This window comes from Cebus imitator, unplaced genomic scaffold (assembly GCF_001604975.1).
Source record: "Cebus imitator isolate Cc_AM_T3 unplaced genomic scaffold, Cebus_imitator-1.0 Scaffold656, whole genome shotgun sequence".
NCBI lineage: Eukaryota > Metazoa > Chordata > Mammalia > Primates > Cebidae > Cebus > Cebus imitator.
The window spans coordinates 591602-608378 of record NW_016107971.1 but is presented as its reverse complement, the minus strand read 5'-3'; the positions used below and the strand labels follow the sequence as shown (position 1 = coordinate 608378).

The following is a 16777-nucleotide window of genomic DNA, read 5'->3' as shown; positions in this document are numbered from 1 at the left end:
CCAGTGGTGCTCCTGTTACTCAAAAGATAGAAACATAAATATTAATCTGCTGTATTGAAAGGTTATAAAACAGTACATACTTTGGGTGTTACTCCCCCATTCCCCTACCTCCCACCCTAAATCCCAGACTCACACGTTTTTCCTAAAAGAGATCAACTTCAGTGGGGTTACTTAAGGGTTACATGGCAAAGCATGAACTCTTACACAAGATGCAGCATTTGGCTAGCATGAGAATTATGACATGTTGACCTTTGTGCAGGAGGCCAAGACCTGGATAAAAATCACTTCAAAATCTGTTCTTCTTTTTCCTTTGTAATATTAAGCTTTCACAATCTAGGCGGGGAAATGTCAAAACTAAAAGAACGAATGAAACGTCCCTTGGAGAACTCTCTTACCCTCTGTGAGTTTCTCCTAACTGAGAAAGTCTTTGGGCTTCAAAATTCTTCAGTGAGGCACACTACGGCAGCACTACTGAACACACAATTCATCCACCTACATGTGAGCAGCAGTATTGTTCTCTAGTTCAATATGAATGTCACAAAATTTGGAGACCTTTGTAAATGGCATAAAGTATTGTTAAGCTAACTTTTGTAAAGTTTCATTAACCATCTCTTCAAAGAAGAATTGTGTAGCTGCCCATATCACAGCTACCAATGCATATGGACTCAGGTATGAGGTTTCTCAACAGAACACGCAGGCAACACAGTAGCATGATAAAATGCAGGATATGGAGGGCTGGACTCATGAAGGCAGCCGATGCTCTAAGGCATGCAGTAGGGGTGTGTGCCAGCAGACCCCAGTCCCCCAGCCAGGCATGCTTGAACATACAGAGCACAGGACATAATGGGGTCATGTCTATTTACCAGCCACAAGAAGCCAAAGCAAGCCTAAGGGAAGCCAGGATGACAGATGCTGTTTGGGGAACTACATTGGCCTACAGAGGGCAATGCTGAGGGGAGGCAAATAGGCAAATATTGCTTTGGGTCAAGCAGCAGATTGAGGTGACCAAAACAGACCTCTGACCCAGATTTCCTTTTTGCGGTATCGTCTATATTGAGGAGGTCCCCAAAGCGCTCATTAGTGATAAACTGATGGTGCGTCGGAATGACGCCCGTGTGGCGTCGAGCTGCAATATCAGCCTCTTCTTGCTCGCGCTTAAGTCGTCTCTGGTCCGCTAAAAGTTTCTGCCATAAAATTGCATAAAATGGGCAGTGAATCATCTGGTCCAGCATATTAGAAAACTACCAACAAAAGTCATTAGGGAAGAAGGTGCTGGGTGAACAGGGCAGAGGCGTTAACAGTCAGCTGTCAGAGGGGCTTCAAAGCCACAACTACTACGCTCCCATCGTAACCACCCTCCGTGCACTGCGGAAAGGAGGCAGCTCTTCACTGGGAAAGCCGGGATGGGGGAAGGATGATTCTGCATGATTACACTCTCCAGCAAACTATCTACCCCCAGCTCAGCCCAAAGCCACCTGCTCCTGGGAGCAAAGGTCAGGTGAGCCCAGGAGCACATCCAGGGCATTCCCAAGCATGCTGGGCTGACAGCGGGAGGCTGGAAGTACCATCTCTACCCTGTTTAGGCAGGGATATATTCCCACAGCATATTGCCCCTCGCAGGACCAAGGCTGGCCAATTCCTCCTGCCCATCTCAGGCCTATTAAACCTGCTATAGGCTTTTGCTAGTGAAGTCTATGGCACCAGGTCATTTTTGCGCTTCCTGCGCCTATTACTCCAATATGCTCTTGACAGAGTGGAGCAGCTCATTTTGGAAGACGATGCCCCTTCTAGGCCAGCCAACTCTTCCCCTAGGCACAATTTTTAGAAGGCCTTAGGATATGCACCAAAGGCTAATTATGTGGCTGACAGAGAGCATCCGTTGCTTTCTTACTGAATGATCTGAAATGAAGCTAAGTTAAAGGGAATGACAGAGAATATAAAGATTAAAAAACCCTAAGAATAATGGTACCTGGGGTTAGAAGAAATATTATCTCCTAGAGTAAGGAAAAAGCAATCTACTTCTATTTTTAAAGGCTTCTCTGAAAAATCAAACAATGTTGCTTTTTACCAAATGTCCTGAATGCCTATTAAAATGACCCCATGGAATAGAATTTTTATGTGTTTTCTGATACATAACAATCTTACTTTCCTGGGATTAACTTTCCTTGTAGGAAAGCATGAATTAGAACTGATCATTCTTAGCACTGGATAATTCCAGCAGGCAATTACATGCCTCATGACATGCATCCCCAAAGGATGCTGGGCCCAATTTTTCTCCAGGGTCTACAAATAACAAAGTGACAACTCATCAAATGGCTGTGGGAGTTCCAGTACTCAAGTAAATTGTAAAGATTAAATGAGAAAAGACATGAGAAAGTCCTTTGCAAAGCCCAGTGCCAAGGAAAGAGTACTGGCCAGGCATCTGGAGCCCTAGTTTCTAGCTCTGCTATGGGTACAGGTTAACTTACTATGCAGCCCTGGGGAAGCTACCACCTTGTTGTGTCCTTGCCTGGACTAAACAAGGGCTTGGCTACATGACCACTAATGTCCCTGCCAAGACTGATATGTTCTCATTTTCTGAAATTCTGTTATTATCCATGTTAGTGATAAAGCATTTGTAATGGGAAGGGCCTGACTGACACCCCATGAGCTGGGAAGTGTGAGCTGTTTCTGTAGCCATGGGAATGGAGTGATGCTTGAGACTGCCACAGTTCTTACTCAATCCCTTGTGTTCTGGCTGGAGTTAAACATAATCAATGGAAGTGGACATCAAATGGGGCAAAGCTCCCAATCTAGTAATTGAATCTGACCTTAGTAAGTCCCTCGACCCTGTAGTTTAACCATATAAGTCAAAAACCATGGATAAAGACACAAAACTTTTAAGGATCTATGAGCCAATGTTATTCAGGAGACAACAGCTAACCTTCTTATGTAACTTCTAATATATCAATTTCTAAACACCAGATAAACTACACCACCCATGTGATAGGCAAGGATTGTCACATAAAATCTCCTAGGTCAGAGACTAGGGTTTAAATTACTAAAATGGAATTACATCTTCCTTCATCATAGCAGCCCAAGCCTTGGGAATCTTGTATCTTGTGGCAGGAAATAGTTAACAAAGAGCTATAGAAATGAATCTGCTCTGTGGCCTGATGGACACTCATCATGAGTAAGTTACTACAAATAATACTGTATATCAAATGCTTCCTCTTGTTTCTTTCCATGGATAGGTGCAAGTTTCTTACTGAATACTATTCAATTGTACCCAGAGATGGGGAAAGGTATGGTGGTTTCTTTCTTTCTTTTTGTTTTGAGATGGAGTCTTGCACTGTTCCCTGGGGTTGGAGTGCAGTGGCGTGACCTTGGCTCACTGCAACCTCCACCTCCTGGGTTCATGCAATTCATCTGCCTCAGCCTCCTGAGTAGCTAGAATTACAGGCACCCGCCATCCCGCTCGACTAATTTTTTGTATTTTTAGTAGAGATGGGGTTTCACTATGTTGGGCAGGCTGGTCTCAAACTCCTGACCTCATGATCTGCCCACCTCGGCCTCCCAAAGTGCTGGCATTACAGGCGTGAGCCACCACGCCTGGCCATGGTGGTTTCATTTTCGTCTTTTGTTTCACCATCTGGAGGCAATAATTATCATCATCCCACTCGTCCCCAAGTCAGCCTTACCCTAAATCCTTCAGGAAACCCCACCTAAACTCTGGAACTACTCAACAAGACAAAACAATAGAGAAAAAGGGCTTCAGACTTGAACATGAACGGGACAGAATGGTGCACACATGCACACCCTCCCCTACTGCTACCAGGTCAAGGTGAGTTTTCCATCTCTTAATTCATTTCAGGAATATGGGCATTGGAGCTTGTTTAATCTATAGGACTCTTTTTCTTGGGGATGTGAAGCCCAGAAAGCATACATCATGACAACGATTTATTCCAGCAGAAGCTTGTGATTTTTCCCCATTTGGCTGATGCAAAGAACTACCTCTTCCCAAATCCCCAAGAAAAGGGACTCTTTCCCAGGCCCTGCCAGTCACCCCATGTCAGGACAGGCATTTCAGTAGTTACAAGAAAATATCCACATTTTGAAGTTCTTGTAGGTTTGCCAGCATTTCTTGGTGTATCTGCCTTCTTCTGAGTTGAAGGCAACAGGGTTATAGGCAACTTCCTTAAATTGTTTTATAAAATGTATCAAGGTCACTACTATTTTTCATTTTCCTCTTTCTCCTATTGCATCCTTCTCAATTTGAAAAAAGCTTTCTGCCGACAGAGGGGTGGGCAGTATTGGAGAAATAATGTGGGTGGATTTCCTTGGAGACTACCAAGGGTGGGGCTGAGGGGGATGAAAGAGCAAACTCTGGTGTCTAGCTTACAAGGCATTAAGTGCAGCAGTGGACAACCTCTTTCTGTATCTCCCATGCAGCAGTGCTGGCTGGAACTGGCATTTATAACCTAGTGCCTGTGGGGAAATCAGGTCTACTTTTTGGAAAAGTTAACTAAAAGGGGAGTGACTGAGCCTAGGTCATATAAAAAAATCATTTGTGAAAGCCTCAATTTTTGCTACCAATTGCTAGACCATGTCACCTCTCTGACAGATGTCTAGAGTCTTTACTTTCTTCATATGTTTTTCCAAGCAAAAGCTAAGAAATTTAAAAGATGGGATTTACCTCCTTATCATCATGACGTCTTCGAATAAATTCTTCTGTGGATTCCAAGTAATCAGTTGGTATAAAATGTCTTGGCGATTCCGAATCTTTAAAACAACAAAGTAGAGTTAAAACAGGCAAAGATTTAGCTGGAAACCAACTTGGGAAGAGAGTTCACCTTTCATCTATTATAAACATCAAAATTTTATAGACATTGTTGATTAATGATCAATGATCAAATTCTGATGAATAAAAAAAAAACAAATTCCACCCCCTGCCCCACTTTTTGGATTTATTTGTGAACTAGTTTAATGCAAAGAGAACTACTACTCAGAAGGCAAAAGGTGAGCAAAATGAGAGGACTTTCTTTGTAAAGTGTCCCTACAAAGAGGCGTGCAGGACCTTATAGGGACAAGTCACACACACACACATAGGGCCACTGAGAGAGGCTGCCTCTCAAAAAACCATGGGTTACGTTGGGAACTGGTGCAAACAGCAAGGGGTTCGAGAGCTCAAATGAACACATTTCTCAGTTGAGCTAAACGGCCAATTTTTCTTTCGAAACACGGTTTGGTGGTTAGTCTAAATGACATGGGGGTTTTGTTTTTAAAGAAGTGCAGCCACTACGAGCCATGATTAATTGCCAAGCAAAACAAACAGAAAACAAAGGACAGACCAGAAAATGAGCACCAAGGGCACAGAGGAGGAAGGGTAATGCAAGCAAAGTGGAGGACGGGGAGGTGAGACTAGGCAAACACACAAAATGCCACCTCCGCGGGACGGTGCCAGTTCACTTTGAGGGTTGTTGTTCCTGTCCAGCCTGTGGTCTGAGTATGGCACGGAGTTTCCATTATTAATGACCCTTGGGTAGTCCTCCAGGGCCGCGGGTCTCTCCTGAGAGGGCTCTGAGCTGCGGCTAAGCCTGGCCATGGTGTGTCGGGAAGACAGGCGTGTGGGAACCACGGGCTTCCCCCCAGAAGGGGGCTGGTCCTGATGGGGCTGACTGGGTAGGTCTGGCTTCTGGCCCACCAGCAGGCCTGAGGAGTCACCGGGGGAAGGTTGTCTGGCGTGGTGCTGGAGGGGCTTTTTCAGCCGGAAAGGAAGGGGGCTCATTAGGTAGATGTTCCTGAGGAGGGTGCTCTTGTCCCCTCTGGAATCCAGGCGCCACTCGGGCTGTCTAGAGGTCTGCTGCTGCTCATGCTTCCGGATGGTGGTGAAGCGGGTGTATGAGGCCGGGCAGGTGCCCTTGCACTTATTGAGGCGATGTTTGGGGAAATCTCCATGAACGCTGCCGCCACTGCCTTCTCTGCTGTCAGTGGAGATATTTGAACAGCGGTCCAGGTCATCAGAGCAGGTGGAGAGGGGCTCAGAAGGCACAAGGCCCCTGAAGCCCAAGGCATGGTGCGCCATATTGCTACATGTTGGGGAGGCATAGACCCCAATGGAGTTCATCCCATCCATCTCCTTGGGACGAAGCTTGGTTGACTCAAGGAGGGACTCGGCCGAGCGGGCTGAAGTCAGGCTTCCCCGGGACAGCACGGGTGTGGGAGACTTGCTCAGCCTGCCGGACAGGTCCAGGGACGGCATGGAACGGGACCGCTGAATTAACTGCTCAAAAGCCGTGATGCGGGAAGAGACGGTGTGCTTGGGGATGTGTTCTGAGCCCTCCTGGCTGGGGCCCAGCTCACCCCTGGACAATGCCAGGCCACTCTTTTCAAAGTGGGAGGCGAGATCCCGCACACTCGAGGAGGAGGAGACGGAGCCCAGGAAGAGGCCGGCTCGGTTGATCTGGTGCATGTCCCGGTAGAGCATGGTGAACTGCATCCCAGCCTTTCTTGAGAGAGGGCAGGGCCTCCTGCCGCTGGTGCCGTACTCTTGGAGGCTCATGGTGCTGCTCGACTTGCTGTCATAATCCCGTCGGGAGCGCATGAGCAGGTTCTCGATGCTCCCTCCCACTTGGAGGGGGAGGTCTCTTTTGGAATCATTCAAAGAACCGGAAACACAAAGGTTCTCACAGCTTTGAGCCTTCTCTGAGGGCAAGAGGATACTCTTCTGTTCCTGCAAAAGAGCGCTGGGAGCAGAGAGCCTGGGTTTGAATTTGGAAGGAAGGATTTCCGAAATGCAGGCTTTCGCAGCTGACAGGGGCTTCTTTTGCTTACACACAGGGCCTAACGCATTGCTAGTGTTAAACGTTCGGCTATGGACTGAAGATGAAGAAATCATGTGAGCATTCCCACCTTTACGATCCACTGGTAAGCATGCAGAATAAAATAAATAGACCCATTAGGTTAAAGCTGAAAGCTGCTAAAAAGAAAAAGGAGAGGTAACATGCTCATTGGTCATAAGGGCTTTTAAAAAATTCCCAGTCGATGTTTGGAAGCAAAATAATCTGTGCTGCAAAGCAGGTGCAAGGATGCAACAACAAAAAAATGGCTACTCTGCTAGAGTTAGGAATGGCTAAAGCTCAGCTAATTTCTAAGAAAAGGTAATTAGGATGAGAGAGAGAGAGAGACATCTTCAAGGAGAGCAAGGTTGGTGGGGGGGGGGAGGTCAAAGAAAGGGAAACTATTAAAACCAGAAAGAAAAATGGCCGGTAAGAAAATAGGGAAGGGAATTTACGAGGGCTCCAAGGCCTGAATGTGGGTCTGAACGAGGTGGGACTCATCCCCATTGCTGGAGGTTCACCACAGCTGACGCTCAGTGGATGGAGGTGGATGGGAGACGAAGGCCTGCAGGCTTCTCCCAGTTTATTACCTTTTGTGGAAGCTGAGCTGGATGGTCGCTTGAGCCCACTCAGGCCCTGAAGAGGGATGTCGCCACCTTCCAAGACACTTTTGTAAATTTGTCTCTCATTCTCCAAGCTAGTGAGATCCCCGGGAGCCCCATCTGATTCCCTCTTCACTGCATGGAAGTTGGAAGAATATATGCTATGAACAGGTAGTTTTGAAAGAAAGAGAGAAAAGGGAAAAAACGAAGATAAGAATAGGAGTTAGCACTTTTGACATTTTTCAAATAGCACATTACCTGCTGAGGACAAGAAATATACCTCCTGGCATCCTAATCAAGCACTGTCCTTTCTAAAGAGTGCTCTTATTTAAAAACACATTTCTACAGCTAGGCCCATGGAGCCCTGAATGCTCAGGAATCTTGCTCAAACAGCAAAGTTCTCTAATTGAGATGGCTGCATTTGGGCTTTAAAAGAAAAATTCTATCGAATGCTGCCAGGAGAAGAAGGGTTGGAGGAAGGATGGGGGAGACAGAAGGAGAACTACACACAGCAGGAGGGAAGCAGAACCCAGTGGCTACAGGCACGGCGGTGCAGTCAAGGACATGGGTGGTGCCTCTGTCATGTAGCCAGCCAGTGTCAGCTACTTCAAGTCCACTACCTAGATTATTTTTCTGGCTTATTCTTCATAAGCACTTTGGAATATTAAAATCAGCAATGAAAGGGGGAGGCCCAACTGTCTTGGGTCTCCAGGAAAATCAGTGACCAAGTGAAATTGGAACCTGGGATTCTATGGGCTCTTAGTATCACAGCCAAATTTGCACTTGTTTCTTTCAAAGCTTGTGTTCAGAACATTATGACATACAGTATGAGTATAAACAATTGCTCATTCATAGCCTCCATTTATTTTTTATCTCATTAAAATCTAGGTATTTCTGCAAGTTACCACAGATTCCTTTTGGAATGAGGTGAGGCACAGAAAAAAAAATTAAGAGTACTTACTCACTGAGTCCCTCCCTTCTCCTAATCCCACTTTTCTATGCCTGCCACTCACATACTGTAATTGACACACATACAGACACACACACACACAGACACATACATGCACAGACATGCATGTGCACACATACACACACACACACCCCTCAGTTAAGTGAATGACTCCTGTCCTGCAGAAGCACATAGGCTTCTGCCAGGCTGCTTTTATTCCTACCAAACTCAGTTTACTGGTATCAAAATAGATTTTTCAGCTCTGAAGACCCATTAGTAGGTGGAATTCCTTCATCCCTCTGTTTCATTGTGAATATCATCTAATACAATAGAATAGCTTAAAGAATTACAAAGTGAACACCCATATTGTCCCCAACTGGCTTCTACGGGGGACATGAACTATGACTATTTGATCACACATCTGTCCAGCTGTATTTCCCTCTACTCATCCAGCAATGATCAATAATGCAATGCTTTTATATTCTGGGAAGCTGGCCTTTCTTTCTGTGCATAATTGCAGCCTCTGAGCCCCCATGGTCACCAATAATGACAGCAAAAACAACTCTACACACCTCTTGGTGAGGCGTCCTATGTGGCAGGCACTGTGCCTATTGATCATTCTCGCTTCAATCCTAACCATCCTACTTCTGCTATTTTTCAGATGAGGAAACGAAGCACTAATAGATTCAGTAACTTGTCAAAGCAGGCAGGTTAGCAGAATGGCAGGGTTGGAACTTGAACCAGGCTGTTGAGCACTACACAGATAGTATTCTAGTATTCTCTCTCAGCTCCTGTTTCAGTTTACTGTTTATTTATTTATTTTTTGTAGAGACAGGGTCTTGCTATGTTGCCCAGGCTGGTCTTCAACTCCTGGCCTCAAGTGATCTTCCCACCTTGCCCTCCAACAGTGTTGGGGTTACAGGCATGAGCCAATGTGCCCAACCTTCAGTGGCTGTTTTATTAATAGATAGAACACTTCCCTGCAACTGAGAAGGCAGTGACTTGCACACCACAGGAACCAGAGGGAACTCAGAGATGCTCCAGCTCTCTATATGCCACCGCTGCTGAGCATTACTCACCATGAATACACCCCTAAGACAAATGGCACCAGAACCCAGGAGTCAGAAATGGAAAAGAGGTGGGGACTCTGGCAGAATACCATGGCATCTCCACCTTAGAATAATAAAGTCCCCTGAGCAATACCATTGCTTCTGGCACTCATAATCCCCTCACAGGAGCTGCCACTTACTGAGCCTCACCTGTGCCAGTTGGGGCTAAGGACTTTATGTACCCTATTTCAGGGGACCGCGGGGGTGGGGGTCAGAGCTCCCCCATGGCCCTCCTTCATTCACTCTGGCCTAGGTATGGGGATCAAATGCTTTTCCTCTTTACTTATAGGAGATGGAAGAACCTGACGGTAGCTTGCAAGGCTGTGGCACCATATGCCAATTTAAATAAATGTGAGCTGATCTAAACTGGCTTTAATTTTGAATTTCCTAATTAAAAATAAATCTGCCCCTTTTCCAAATTTCCTATTCACTATCCACTCTCTTTCCTTTGCTTGCATCTTCTGATTTGCCCTTCAGTTTACTGTTATGTTTCCTCTTTTTTGTATAACCCCAACAGCAAAAACATCCATGTATAGATGTTCTGTATCGTTGCTGACCAATGTGGTGGTGACTGAGGTCTCTTTTGTGAAGGTATGGTCTCTGGGCCTACCACACCTCCCTCAGACTTGGAGAGTAGTAAACTAAACTGGGCTTGAGGCTGCCTCCATACTTCAAATTCCTGTTCTTCTGCAACTTAACTTAGTATGTAAAAAAACTACAATCTAAGAGTATATTCTTGTAACAAATAGCTGAGTCTCGGCCAATTACAGCAGCCAAGCTTCAGTTAATCCCAGGCTGCCAATTGATCAGCCCATGTCTATATAAATGCCCAAACAGGCAACCATGGAGCATAACCAATCAAGTTGTAGCTGTACTCACTGTCTTTTTCTGTTTATAAATGCTGCCTACCCATGTTGCTGGGTGAAGCTCTCTGAACCGCTCTTGGCTCTGAGGGCTACCTGAACATGAATCCTTCTATGCCTTAAATAAATCTGCTAAATTTAATTTGTCTAAAGTTTTTCTTTTAACAGAGTGACTGACAGCAGCTTCCATTCCGCCACCCCTGCGATACTTTGAATTGCCTCAGCTTTGGCCAGAACACTTTTTTTTTGAAAGAGTCTGACTGTGTTGTCCAGGCTGGAGTGCAGTGGCGCCATCTTGGCTCACTGCAATCTCTGCCTCCTGGGTTCAAGTGATTCTCCTGCCTCAGTCTCCTGAATAGTTGGGACTACAGGTGTGCACCACCACACCTGCCTAATTTTTGTATTTTTAGTAGAGACAGGGTTTCACCATGTTGGTCAGGCTGGTCTCAATCTCCCAACCTCAGGTGATCCGCCCATCTCAGCCTCCCAAAGTGCTGGGATTACACGAGTGAGCCACCGTACCTGGCCTGGCCAGAACTTCTAAGCCATCTTCTGAGTTCCTAATAACTTTCTTCCATCATGCCTCTCAGCCATAACTGGCTACCTGACCTCACACCTCTGCTCTACCTCACCAACAGTCAGATCTCATCCCACCCCCACACCTCAGCCACCTCACTCTCTGGCTTTATTCCACCCATTATCACCATTTTTCCTGGCTTGCTACCAGAATGATAAACCGGCACTCAGGAAACCTCTCAGAATGGATTTGCCACAGCCAATTGTTTTTTTTTTTTCTGATACTAAAGCTAAGAAAACATGCTTTTTCCAGATGTGTAACATTTTGAAACCGAGGCACTCCTTGTTTAAAAACAACACCTAAGAGCTCTACAGCAATGCTGTGTCACCCAGGCTGGAGTGCTATGTCACAATCTCAGCTCACTGCAACCTCCGCCTCCTTGGTTCAAGTAATTCTTCTGCCTCTGCCTCCCAAATAGCTGAGACTACAGGCACCTGCCGCCATGCCCGGCTTTTTAATTTAATTTTATTATTACTATTTTTTGTATTTTTGGTAGAGATAGGGTTTCAGTATGTTGGCCAGGATGGTCTTGAACTCCTGACCTTGTGATCTGCCTGCCTTGGCCTCTCAAAGTGTTGGCATTACAGGCGTGAGCCACTGCGCACAGCCACAACAATGTTTTTAAGTGTATCATATCCATCAGCTGTTCTAATGCTGAAGCGAGAACATCTGTTTCACTGTACAAAAGGGGAAACTGAGGACCAGAGTGTCAAAGCCATTTGCCCAAGGTCACAGAGTACTTGCTCTGTCCAAGTATATCAGAGAGGATAAAAGGAGCCTTGTCCCCTCAGCTGGTTGAGAAAGGCCCAATCAGGAAAAGCAGCTGAATACTTAACAAAACAATTAAGTTCAGAAGCTCAGCTCTGAGCAGCCTTGATTAAGCCAGATTTTGGTTCAGGAAGAGCAAGCCAGGAAGAGCTAGCACAGAGAATTCAACCTCTGGCTGAGATGCAGAGCTGGCTGCTGAATTTCGGGGGGATTCAACAAAAACACACTCACTGGAAGAATAAAGTGAGATAACAGAGCAATCATCCTAGGGCCAACTGTGGCCCATTAGCACTGGACAAGTGATGGGCCAATTGTGCTAATGGGCAGGCTCTGGAGGCTGTGGACAGAGTCCTGGAGACTGGGATTCCTTCCTGACTCCAGCAAGGAATGTGGATCAGTGGAGGCAAACCCACTCTCATTTAAAAACTTGCCAACAGTCTGTTTCTCTTGGTCTCAATTTCTTTCATTTGCAAAACTAATAGGCATGGGGAGATTGTACAAGAAATCCACTGCAAATCTGTTATGTACACAGACCTTTCTTTTGAGCTCCAGACACATACATTCAACCACCTTCTAGACATCCACCTGGATGTTCCTTGGGCATCTTAAACTCAACATGTCCCAAACCATCTCCTATCACCCGACCCAGAAAGCTTAGGAAATCGGTCTCCTTCCCGCTGTCCTTGCTCCTCAAGCCTAATCAGTCACCACTGTCCACCTCCCGCCTTATCATCTTTACCCACAACTGTGCCACAAACACACATTGCTCCCCCAGTTTCCAGCCCTGACGCCCTCTAGTCATCTCTGTCTAGAAAAGATATCATGTCATTCTACTGCTCATTTATTCAATCAACAAATATTTACTGAGCATCTATTAAGTGTCACTCTCCTAGGTGGAGATTCAACAGGCAACAGAACAGACAAAAAGTTCCAGCTTCATGAAGCTTACATTCACCATTCAAAATCATTTGGTTATTTCAAGAAGAAGAAAAAACCTAACTTGTTAACTGTAGCTTTGAAGGAGGGAGTCTAGATAATCTTCTAAAAGTTTCATTTTATAGCCTTTTGTACTGCATGAAAAAAATATTTATAAAGTTATTGTTATTCACATTTTATTTGCAGCTCCTCTATAAAACTTAACCTTTCTTCCTCCACAAAACAATAGGTGCTCACTCCTCCCTCCTGGGCCCCATCATTGCATGCACCTCACTGGATTCTGGTTATTTACAAACCGGTCTCCCCTATTACACCTGGAACCCCTTGAGGCCAGGAAGTTTATCTTCTTAATCTTTGCATGTCTGATGCCTTGTATGGTTGGTTGGTCAATAAATATTAGTGGAATAAAAGATTCTATAAAATTAAATGCCTACATGCATACAGATTTCTGACACATTTGTAAGGTCCAGGCGAATCTTTACTGTTTCATACAGTTCTTCAGGTTATGATCTGTGTTTTGTTTCCAGATCAGATTAAAAGGAAAAAGTGTTCCCTAGTCTGCCATCCCCATACAGGGAAGAACAGCTTGTTCTCGAGTGCCACCTGCTGGTCAAATTGAGTAAAGCTCTTTGGTTAGGCAACACTGAAATGAAAATAATAAGTAGTTCCCTCTACTGATTTATAGATCTGAAATGCTAGGAAAAGAAAGTGTAAAACTGGACACACACTCTGATGGTAACTATAAATATATACATACATACACACACACACACACACACACACACACACACACACACACACACACACACATATATATTGAAGGCAAGGACTTGCAGTTGCATTAGGATATTGGGACTATGGGTGAATTCCTTCCTCTCTGTTTCCAGTTCTTTTACTATTATAATATGTAATCAGTGTTAGTTAATAAAGTTCTCAAGTTAAGTCTGTCCAAGATATTAAAGTGGGCTTAAAACAACGCCATCACTTCTCCAGTTGCCACAAAATTGTGAACCTGGGCCACCTGTGACTCCTCTTTCTTCATTCTTTGGGTTAAGGTCAAGTCCTGCCAGTGCTTCTGCCTACACATCATTACTGGCCAACCAGTGAAAGGGGCCAGAGTCAATTCACCAGTTGCCTGCCTCGGTGCTAACCAAGTTGGATTTCAGTTAATTAAGATCTAGCGATGCATCCATTCATGGAGCAAACATTTACAATACGCTTTCCCTTGTGTCAGGCACCCCACTTAGACTAGTTCCTCTCCAATTCCAGATATTAAAAATCTTACTCATTTGGATAAACTGGGGGAAAACCAAGCCCAATTACTGAAGAATCCCCAAATGGTAGAATAGCAGGAGGAAAAACCTCATTTATTCCTGCCAAATATTTCATGGGAGCTGAAAAACAGAGGCTTTGAAGACCTATTTTCAGGGATATAAATAAGAACTCTTGGTAAATTAACAGATTGAATATCTTCATGCACATTCAGAGTGAAAAGAATTTGCTCTTTTCATCAGCTTACATTAGTACCCTCCAATCCTGCTAACCCAATATCATAAATAGTTGCTTAAACTGTGGGGGTTTCTTCGTGCGCGCGTGTGTGTGTGTGTGTGTGTGTTTGAGACAGAGTGCAGTGGTGCGATCTTGACTCACTGCAACCTCTGCATGCAGGAAAGCAATCTTCCACCTCAGCCTCCCAAATAGCTGGAACTACAGTCCTGTGCCACCAAGCCCAGCTAATTTTTACAATATTTTTTGTAAGGAGGAAGTTTTGCCATGTTGCCCAGACTGGTCTTGAACTCCTGGCCTCAAGTGATCCGCCACCTCAGCCTCCCAAAGTGCTGGGATTACAGGTGTGAGACACCATGCCAGGTAAAAATTGTTTTTTAAGAGCTCAAAATCATTAAGCCTTGGTACATCTTCTGCTAACTTATTACCAAATTTTGAATCAGTATGCTGCAGATGAGTTTACTGCCAACCCCAGTCCCTTGGCCTAGAGCTTCACTGTTCCTAACCTGGATACGGCTCTGCCCTGTACCTGCTGTGGAACTATGGCATTATACTGCTTTGATGTGCCTATTTTCTCATCTATAAAACAGGGATTAAAAATTATGCCTGATTGGCCAGGTGTGGTGGCTCACACCTGTAATCCCAGCAGTTTGGGAGGCCACGGGGGGCAGACCATCTGAGGTCAGGAGTTCGAGACCAGCCTGGCCAATATGGCGAATCCCTGTCTCTACTAAAAATACAAAAATTAGCTGGTTGTGGTGGCAGGCCTGTAATCCCAGCTACTTGGGAGGGTGAGGCAAGAGAATACTTGAACCTGCGAGGCAGAGGTTACAGTGAGCCAAGACTGAGCCACTGCACTCCAGCCTGGGCAACAAGAGCAAAACTGTCTCAAAAGGAAAAAAAAGTGCCCCATCTTGGAATGTTCAGAGGGTGAAATGAGGTAAGGTAGATAAAATACTAAGCACAGGGCCTGGCACATAGTATATGCCCGATAAATTGTTAAAGTGACGCTATTCAATACCTGTGCTCCCTTATCCTGACTGCCTGTGGTTGCTGCTTTTTCTCCTGAATACTTGTAACCATCACAGTCTACTTCATTCATTTGCCACTTTGCCTTTTCATTTACTAAACTTGTTGTGTGTGTGTGTGTTTTGTCCCCAAACTATTAAGGGACTATATCTACATTCCTATTAGAGTACAGAGCTTAGTGCCTTAGATCCAGTAGAGCCAGGGAATTCACTTGGCCAGCTACCCCATGAAGCCCTTTCTGCCTTGTGCAGTTTAGGGGGATGGAGGTGAGGAGGTAAAAGAGGAGAGCAGGCAACAGGGTTCACATGGGCAGTTGGGGCTGCCAAAGTGACAAGCTGAGCATAAACAGGTGGCCTGGGAGACCAAGGAGGGTTTGCTAGGTACTGTGGCCTTGACAACACCCTTTATCTGCAGGTTGCCTAGGGTCATCTGGTGGGCTTCACCTCTGAAGACACATCTCTAGGACCTAGAGGACCTGTGACTTACTGTCATTTTTAGAGCTGAAGGCCCAGCTCAACTGGAAGCTCTTTAAAAGGGAGTGAGCTGCAAAGCCAGAGTGGGGGGCAGGGGTCCCGATGCTACACCTGAGCCCTGACACCTGTCATATTAGTGACTTAATCACCAACCCCACAGTGAAGGCAAGAGACTTCACACAGTCCCTCTCCGAGGTGGGAACTGTCCCCTAAGGCAGTCCTCCTCTAGCTGCTGTCTTAATATATCTTCTTATGCTCCTGGGCATATTAATCATGAAACACTTTTATTTATAGAAAAAAATTAACATAATGTATCTAGAGCTTTTGATCACTACCTTAAAAAGATTAAAGTTATTAAAGTGTTTCAACTTTTCCTCCAAAATACCCAAATCCCTGCTGACTTTCAAATGAAACTCTTCTTGTAAAGCACATTCTCCAGCAATGTAGGGAGGATATGTCCCAGAGACCACAGTATCTGTCAAAAAAATTTATACACTCAGCAACTCTGCTCATTGTGGATGTACTCAACCTTAGTAGAATAGGTAATAGGTATGTTTTCCCCTCATTGTCCTATTTCAAAGAACAAGACACAGATGTGATGGTGATAAAATAAGAAAGGCTCCTACCAGAACAAGCTCCTTTCCTAAACTCATTGGGTGTGCCAGGCACTGTGAAGATTGGGCCTTGCCCTTGAGGAGTTTATAATACACTAGCGATTATAAAAATACAAGAGTATAACTCAGGCATACAGCAACAGTAGTAAGGGCCATTGAGGTACTAACATGAGCCTGGGTAAAGGAAGGCTCCATGAGGGCCTAACTATACGAGCTAAAATGTTTGCTATTTACCACATATAGAACAGGAGGTGAGGGTAGCACTGAACATTTTCAGCTGGGATACCAGCTTCATGGCAAAGTGCTGAGAAAGGCAATTTGCTATAGGATTCAGGATGGTTTGGTGGGGGGAAGAGGCTGGTCGTTACCCCAGGAAGAAGTGGGGTGTGCATGCATCATCCAGACAGAGTCCTACGAACTGACGGAGGGTAACAAGATGTCCATCTCTCTGTGAGAATTGGGTAAATTAGTCCCTCTTGGCCCCACCCTCCCCTCAACCCCTTCATCCCTCCCTCCATCTTTTTTTTTTTTTT

General features: G+C 45.2%; 1 protein-coding gene across 1 annotated transcript in view; it reads right to left on the bottom strand.

Moving 5' to 3' along the window:
• The window catches only part of SORBS1 (sorbin and SH3 domain containing 1), a 253216-nt gene that overhangs the window by 39160 nt on the left and 197279 nt on the right, over positions 1-16777 (bottom strand). Inside the window, exons 16-19 of the mRNA XM_037734708.1 lie at positions 7409-7581; positions 5425-6903; positions 4676-4761; positions 1017-1184 (exon numbers count right to left, since the gene is read on the bottom strand). Of these exons, the coding sequence (XP_037590636.1) occupies positions 1017-1184; positions 4676-4761; positions 5425-6903; positions 7409-7581 (1906 nt within the window). The remainder of the gene's footprint in view (positions 1-1016; positions 1185-4675; positions 4762-5424; positions 6904-7408; positions 7582-16777) is intronic.